General features: G+C 31.8%; 2 protein-coding genes across 2 annotated transcripts in view; one reads left to right on the top strand and one right to left on the bottom strand.

The window, feature by feature from the left end:
• The first annotated feature begins 1,295 nt into the window (after positions 1 to 1,295).
• Positions 1,296 to 4,179, top strand: EMB2394 (Ribosomal protein L6 family). The gene is made up of 3 exons (XM_011006804.1): positions 1,296 to 1,402; positions 2,420 to 2,728; positions 3,708 to 4,179. Exons 1-3 carry the CDS (start codon positions 1,368 to 1,370, stop codon positions 4,042 to 4,044), a joined length of 681 nt encoding a protein of 226 aa, XP_011005106.1. The 5' UTR covers positions 1,296 to 1,367; the 3' UTR covers positions 4,045 to 4,179.
• Positions 4,180 to 4,797: 618 nt separating this feature from the next.
• Positions 4,798 to 8,545, bottom strand: part of LOC105111464 (protein TRANSPARENT TESTA 12-like) — an 8,652-nt gene continuing 4,904 nt past the window's right edge. Inside the window, exons 2-6 of the mRNA XM_011006823.1 lie at positions 6,945 to 7,001; positions 6,394 to 6,632; positions 6,191 to 6,309; positions 5,477 to 5,563; positions 4,798 to 5,109 (exon numbers count right to left, since the gene is read on the bottom strand). Of these exons, the coding sequence (XP_011005125.1) occupies positions 5,047 to 5,109; positions 5,477 to 5,563; positions 6,191 to 6,309; positions 6,394 to 6,632; positions 6,945 to 7,001 (565 nt within the window). The 3' untranslated portion in view covers positions 4,798 to 5,046. The remainder of the gene's footprint in view (positions 5,110 to 5,476; positions 5,564 to 6,190; positions 6,310 to 6,393; positions 6,633 to 6,944; positions 7,002 to 8,545) is intronic.

Genomic DNA, 8,545 nt, shown 5'->3' with positions numbered 1-8,545 from the left:
ATTTTATAAAAAAAAAATTTTTCAAAAAATAAGTTCAATAATATATTGAAAATCAAAGTAAATTTTTACTTAGACTATAAAAGGCTCACAACATAAGTTCAATAATATATTTTACTTAGACTATAAAAGGCTCACAACACCTCCTTTTTATAATAATAATAATAATAATAATAATAATAATAATAATAATAATAAATAACGCATATTTTATTGCAATAGACAGCTTATATCTAAATGCTTAGTTTGGAAAAATGGTCAAACAAACCACAAATCCACAAAAGATTTTTTGGATTTAAAAAATTATTTTTCATTATATTTTCACTAAAAAAACCTAATAAATACTCTTATAGTTTTAATAAACAAATATTTCAACTCAAAACAAACCTAAATTGGTTCGCAAATGAAAAATTAAATTAAATATTTTAATCTTAATATATTTTTTCAGCTACATAAAAGTAAAAAACACTTTAATAAAAATTTTCTTATTACATGAACTCGTTAGCATCAAAAATAAATTTTTATATTACCAAAATGTGACAAACTAATAATTGTTTCTTCTTTTTTTTTGGTTGTTTCTCATCAAGTTTCTCTTTCCTCTTTTAAATTTATAAATTAAAAAAAATAAAAAAAAATTTGAATTAAAATAAAAATTCTAAAAAGAAAAATATAACGACTAATTATAACTTTTCTAAGCAAATTTGAGATGGACAACCTAATTTTTTGGTTTCTAATTTTAGTACTTATTTTTTTTTAATTCTATCTTAATGTTATAAATCTAAATATATGTCATTAAATTGATTCATCTTATAAAAAAAAAACCTTCATATCTCAAGTAAATGTAAAGAATTAAAAAAAAAACACTGAAAAACTACACAAAACTAACACAGAAGTATAAAATAAAATAAAAAGTTTAATTGAAAAAAAATGCATTGCTATAATACATAGTGAATTGTGAGGAGAAAAACAGTGCATGAACAATTATTTTTACTGCTAAAAAGATGACACGTTTTACTGTTTCTTATAATATAATTATAAATATAATGTAATGTAACAGATAACATTAACAATTACATTGACAAGAGGAAGCAAAGTGATGGGTTTAATTAAATTGAGGAAATATAGGATCAATCATGCAAATAAATTATAGCTCCAGCCCAGGCAGCCAGAGCCAAGGCCCAAGCACTAGGACAGGGGTATAAATGTCCGGACAAGAAACATAGGGGAAAATAACCACAGATTTCAACCTCTGTAGGCAGGGTAGTTTCGACATTCTACACAATAGCTGGATAAACAGTCGTTTTGGATAGGCCCTTTTATCCCTTCTCTTATCAAAACAGTTGCTCACTGATGCTGGAGAGCTATTGACAATGGCTTCTTCAATCACTTCTTCTTTTCAGACCAGGTCAATAACACTAACCCTTTTTTACCTTGTTCAACTATCTTACGTTATTAAAGGCTTTTCTGCACATTACTTTTTTGTGTCTTCGGTAGTTCTTGGTAACAAAAATGGTGGCGATTTTTTTGGAGAATTTAAGATTTTCTTTTTTCTGAACAAATGGTTTGGTTGGGATAAAAAAAACCTAGAATTTATAACACGGTTTTGCTTGTTTGGAAGCTTGTTGTGTTTGGACTTTGTGTCTTATTGCGTGCTGTCAAGTCCTTGAGTCAATTAGGTTGTTATCTGCAAACCTGTCAATGCTTTGAAGGTGCATGACCAAAGTATGAAAATACTTCTGAGGTTGTAACTGGACATTTTCGTTAATTGGGTTTTGTGCAATACATCAAAAATGGGCAGTAAAATTAGTGGTTTATAGATTAGAAAGAGCAGTGAGCAGTCATTGCATTGTAATCTGCATTGTTGGTAGTTACAAATCCAATGCATTCTCAAAGATAATAACTTTTCGGGTGTTGAAACTTGTGGGATAAAATGGGCTATCTGCTGAAGTATCTAGGTTGGTTTTGTTGATTGGTGGTTTTGCTATGTTATACAAATGCTTTAGACCGTCTTCAATAAAAATGTAATATGGCTGTTTTAATAAATAATGGAATTGTATAGAACAAATGAACCTTGTTTGAGAAATTTTGCCGCTGGTTTCGCTTTCTTATGCTGTTAGGATTATAAATTTGTATTAAAAGAACTGGCATGAGAATAAGAAAGTGCACCGTAATCAATTTGGATTAATGATGTGGCCGCTAGGTGCATACCTTTTGTATCGTAACTTTGAAATGGCTAAGATGGCTAAGAGAAGAAGCAAAGTTCGCGTAGTTATTGGGCAATATTAAGATATGGTCGTGTCTCAGAAAGACTGTTTGTTATGTACATGAATGAAAGCAATAGAAGTCTGATTATGCAAAATGATTAGCTAGGAGTGAAAATTGTGAAAGTATTCTGAATTTTTCTCTTCTTTTGGGGTTTCAGCAATTTGAGATCTGTATTCTTGGGTGAAAGAAACGGAATTTGTGTACCTAGTGTTCCTGTAACTCGCTTTGGTTTTTTGAGAAAGGCTATTGAATGTAAGGAGTCACGGATAGGGAAGCAACCAATTCAAGTTCCATCCAATGTGACAATCACATTGGAAGGTCAGGATTTAAAGGTAAAGGGTCCGTTGGGGGAACTTTCAAGGACTTATCCACGAGAAGTGAAGCTTGAGAGGGATGAAGATGGAATCATTCGTGTGAAAAAGGCACTAGAAACTAGAAGAGCGAACCAAATGCATGGTCTTTTCAGGTAAGCCCTCCATCATTTGGCTCTATTATTTTGATTGCCCATTACTTCCTTGTTTTAGCATTATTGCACTTGTGATTTCAATTACACCAACTAGTTATTTCATTTTCAATTGCTTTATTCTTGGACCTTTTGAAGTTGTATAAGGAAGATGTGAACTGCTTCAATCTGGTTTTGAACCAGTCCTAGCATGTGATGTTGACAAAACTAGGGGCTAAAAGAGGGTTTATACTCTGTATCATCTTCCTAAATTGTAGTTTACAAGCCAATTGTGTCTTTTAAATAATGATGAAACTGTTAAAACCTATACCTCACTTGAGACTGTTGACCTGATTCTGATGCTCCTGAAGCTCTGTCTGTGGAAGATTATACTTGCTATATTAGAATTCAATCAAAATCACCCACACTAATGTGACTGTACACAGTTAAAGAATTTCTACAATTTTGGATATGAATTGCTGAATTTATAGATTGTGTATTGACAACCCCTCTTTTCAAGACATGTCAGGCATGTCCTATGAAGTAATACATGATCGAGTATATTCACTTAGATGCTTTAACACATGATTCTAAACACTGGTGTAAAAAGTAACAGTGAACAATAATGTAATAGTTTCAACCTTAGATGCGGAATTAGATGAATTTTGGAAGTGAATTCAAATCAATTTTGTCCATGTCTGACCATTGATACTGCCCTTTTGAGTTTAGAGCTGCATGATTTGTACAAGAAAAAAACAGTGGTGGTTGTTTAATGTACTAACCAAAGTGTCTATCTTTGCGGCAGTTTGTCTTTCAAATTTTCTCTGGATCTTTTATTCTGATGTGAACGTCCAGGATTTTGTCTTTCAAAGATCTTTTATTCTGATGTGAACGTCCAGGACAGGAAAATCTATATACAGAAATATTGATACCTGCCTTGGAAAACGTTTGCTAAATTATTCTTTTCTAATGTTTGAACCCTTATGATATTTGATACACACAGAACTCTCACGGACAACATGTTGGTGGGAGTATCCAAGGGTTTTGAGAAGAGACTTCAACTAGTTGGTGTTGGTTATCGTGCAAATGTAGAAGGAAAAGACTTGGTATTAAGTCTGGGATTCTCTCATCCAGTTAGGATGGCAATCCCTGCTACGCTACAAGTGAAGGTGGAAGAGAACACCAGGATTGTTGTCAGTGGATTTGACAAATGCTCCATTGGTGAGTTTGCTGCTTCAATTAGGAGATGGAGACCCCCTGAACCATATAAAGGTAAGGGTGTGAGGTATGCCAATGAAATTATAAGATTAAAGGAGGGGAAAGCAGGGAAGAAGAAGTGATGAATGTATTTCTTTAATTATATTTTGTCTCAGGGTTTTTGCTTCTTCGTATGCATCAACAATGTGGGATGTATTATACTGACAGTAACTCATTAAATTGGCAAGCAGTGTAATTCCCCACCCCCATTTTTTTTCCCCTTCGCTCTCTAACTCTATTCGATGGTCGCTTGTTGTCATTCCATTTCCATATTCCCAATTGAGGCTTGGGCCATGGGACTTCTGAGTCATGACGTGTGAGGCCCTCTACTTCTGAAAGAAATTGAGTCCTTTTATTACTTGTTGCTCAAGCTATTCATATGCTATTCTACATCCCAAGATTGTGATGTGCTGAGGAATAGTTAAATAGTAACATTTATTTTATTTAAAAATAGTTAACTCGTGGAAATCATGTTACGCTACTTTGGTATTGTAAGATTTGAGCATGGAAACATATCAACTTCTAACAAGAAGTATATGCAGCAGAGTTATCAGGTGCATCTATAAATCCTGATTTCGAATGCATTTGATCAGTATAGAGAGTTTGTGAAAATATGGTGAGATTTTGAAATATTTTGGAAGTGTGTATAAAATATGGTGAGATTTTGAAATATTTTGACACTTCAAAAAACAATCACTGTCACAGTGCAAACAAGCGCTAAAGTGCTTATCACCTTGGTTTTTTGAGAATCACATTCCTGCAAAAACAAAAATCCCTTCAAAACCACCCAAGAATAAAACATTGATCTTCTTGTTCTATGCACCGTGCGGGCTGTGTGAATGCAAACGAAAAGGCATGTTTTATAATAATCTTCACAAACAAGGACCGGTGTCTATAAAGAAGATCGGTTTGCAATATTATATTATTTCAACGCCCGCGGGAGGGTTCTGTGCTGCTCAAGAGGTGGCCTAGTTAGTAATTATTAATGACGTGCCAATAAGAGAAGAGGTTAGTATTCCTCTTGCACACTTCATGTGCTTAATTAAATGGCTTCTCATCAGCTATAATTAAACCTTGAATATTTCTCATTCTACAAGCGGTTCTTTTTTTCCCTCCCACGTTTCCAGCCTTTTCAGAGCCTCCTGAACCTGCATTGCAGCATGGTAATTCAGATAGCTAATATATATATATATTCCAAGGAAGAAATAAAGAAATTGCCATGATAGAAATCTGGAAACTAGGACATTTCATAAGGAAAGTTCATGCCATATTGTTGATTGCATATTTAACCTAAAATCTGTTTGTAAATTTTATTTTATTTTATAATTGATAAAATGAATAAATTAAGGAATTAAACAACTCAAGGTGATAAAAAATTATAGCAATATGATAGAGTTTTCTTATATATGCATCAAACTTTCAGCAAGGAGTGATATAATTAATTAATTAATTAATATACGCCAACTTCACTTCAATTAACAAAGAATTTCAAGTCCTCGAAAATGCTCAGCTCACCTCTTTATTCCAATCCGTCCGACACGTAACCCATAGCAAAATAACTGTTCGCAATACTACGCCACCAATCATTCCTGACCATATTCCCTGTGCCCGCACACACAGCGCAATCACATATTATTTCTTCCTTGAAACAAGAAGATTCACAGGAGTACTTGTTTATTTACGCGATATTTTTAAAATATTTTTTTTATTCAATATTAGTAGAATTTTCTAGTTTTTATATATAAAGAATTACAGTAACTTAATATTAACAAATACTTTTATTTTTCATACATCACTATTAATTATAATTTCCAATTAATTTATCAATTATATATATAAACAACAACAACAATAATAATGGTTGACTTTCTAAAAAAATATAATTTTTTAAATTATAAAAAATTTCATCTACTTCTCTTGGTTACTTAACTTTTAAAATTTGAACTTTAAATTCAGTATTCATGAGTATCGTTTTCCTAAATATATATATTTAATTAATGTAGAGGGTGTATTTTAAAAATCATCCTGAATTATTTCTCTAAATATTTACCATTGATGTATAGGGTGTACTTTTTAAAACGGTCAAAAATTAAAATTCAATGAATTAGTTTCAATTGATATATAAATTAAAAGCTGATGATACCTCTTATATATTATTGTGGGGATAGAAGAAGAAGATAATGCATCTTGTATTAATAAAAAGAAAAAAATAATAAAATTGGTAGTTACCTTGGCACCCAAGTTGAAGTAGAAACCGAAGAGTGAACCCAATGGGATCCCGACCACATAGTAACAACCAACGTTAACATAGGCAACAAAACCTTGCCAACCGCATCCAACAGCCACACCTTAATTAATTTTCATGCTTCCATTGTTCAGTATGTTCGCATTAATCAAATGATCGATGTGCTGTAATATATCCATACACGTACCTGATAAAACAGGCTGAACTCCATTTAGTACAAGAGTTAGGGCTAGAAGTGGACAGAGATCAGATACTGCTTGAGCCACAGTTTCGCCGTCGGTGAAAGCATAACTGATGACATCCCGTAATGCCATCACCGTTAATGCTGCCATCACTGAGATAATTAAAGACATTGTTGTCACCACTGCCACTGAAAACGCGGCTGACTTTGGATTTCCACCTCCCAGTTCATTGCTCACTCTCACGCTACATGCACGTTCAACCGCAATGCGGGTGGCCATATCATATGTGAGATTTCTAATAAATTATTATTTTGCTTGTATGGTTAATTAATAGATCATAATAAAAATGATAGCATACACATGCAATGGAGAAAAACAACGACAACAAAAGAGATCAATGCTACTTTCTGCTAAGAGATCATTTTCTTACAAATAAAATGACAGATGTGGTAAGAACCTATAAATTATGCACCTTATTGATTCATTTACAAGAGAAGCCATTATAAAAGTTTGTTGTTCTAAAAACAATTAGCACTGCCTGTTTGATTTGACTCACCTTGCAGCTGCATTGAATCCAACTGAGATCATAAACACCCATCCAGAGATTGTCATGCTGCAAGAAAAACCCAAATTCTAAGTATCAATTTAAGTAACCAACCAAAACAGTAATTAATATTCACTAGAGGGTATTTATATATCATGAAATTAAAAAAAAAAAAAACCATTTTCTACTTGGAGGTAGCTCCTTATTATAAATCCTTTATATATATAAAAGTTGAATAATGTTAACTTTCGACTAAATATTATTTTCAAATTCACTTTGTTGAGAAAAATCATGTATTGAACGGATATCTCATTCAATGAATAAGTGAATCTCATTAATGAATCTTATAAATCCAATTAATGAAATTATTACTACTCTTTTTAGAAATAGTGCATCCTATCTTATTGTCAAAAAAACATAATTAAGTTCATGAACTTGAATATTTTATAAAATAAGGAAGGATCTCGTATTAAGAGTTTTTAAGTAGTATGAAACAAATTGACGTGGTTCTAAAAAATTCAAGTAGTTTAAAAAAAAAATATGTGTTGGATAATTGGTTAATTTATTAATTCTAACAATCTAATTTATTTTTTCTAGCCAAGATGACTAATAACCAGTAAGTCAAAGTGGTTGGTGGCTGGCATCTGCAAGAAATCTTTTTTGATAGATTTGGGGATTCTCAATTATACTTAAGTAAGTATCTTTTTAAAAAGAAAAAAATAATAAAATTTTAGAGAGATGCTCTAAAAATATATATGCAATAGAAAATAAAGATAGTGAACTTATCTTTTTTGAATGATTCATGGGGTTTTTATAGCCAATAAATCTTGTTAGAGGAGGGGCTAAAATGTATCTTGCCCTAATAGGATTGTCAAGAGAAAATATCCTTAACACGTGCATTAAAGAGGAATAAATATCCCTTACATATCATTAACGAGAGATGATTAGTACTTAAAAGTATATTTTTATCAAGGTTTTATATCATCATTTTGCATTTGAAGTATCAATAACTCCTTAACTAAAGCATATTTTATAATAACATATCTAATAATATAAGATACTTTTAATTTGTGGTAAATGTTCATCTTAAATACAAGCCTATCACATAAATGAAAGGATTGATTGATGGATTTAAGTACTAAAATTGAAAAGATAAAGAGATAGTCAAACTTAGAAAAGAGATGCTGGTGTAGTTCAAACTAGAAAATTATTATATAATTGGGTCATATCTGGAGCTGTAGATCTTGGATTTAGATCTATTTTATATGAATGGAAAAGTAAAATATAGACCGACAACTTTCATATTGAGGTCTGGTTTTAAAAAGGTCATTTTCAAGTCCAACTTGTAGCAATAACGAAGAAGCGAATCTGTCTTGCAGCCCAGACATTATTCAGTGCTCAGCCCATATCTAGAGTTCTAGAAGTTCAAATGACCTTTTTTTTTTTCTTAGAAATATGAGACAATTTCCCACAACTTTCATGTGGAGATCTGGTTTTAAATTCTGACGTTATCAATGATATTTTGGGCTGACAGAAGAACATAAAGATTGTCACCAAGTCAAGAGTTGGTCACTCACTCATCAATTAGTCATCAAATCAATAGTTTTCAATTT

The sequence above is a fragment of the Populus euphratica genome, unplaced genomic scaffold (assembly GCF_000495115.2).
Source record: "Populus euphratica unplaced genomic scaffold, PopEup_1.0 scaffold296.1, whole genome shotgun sequence".
Lineage (NCBI taxonomy): Eukaryota > Viridiplantae > Streptophyta > Magnoliopsida > Malpighiales > Salicaceae > Populus > Populus euphratica.
The sequence above is the reverse complement of the archived record's forward strand: the minus strand, read 5'-3'. Positions and strand labels throughout refer to the sequence as shown.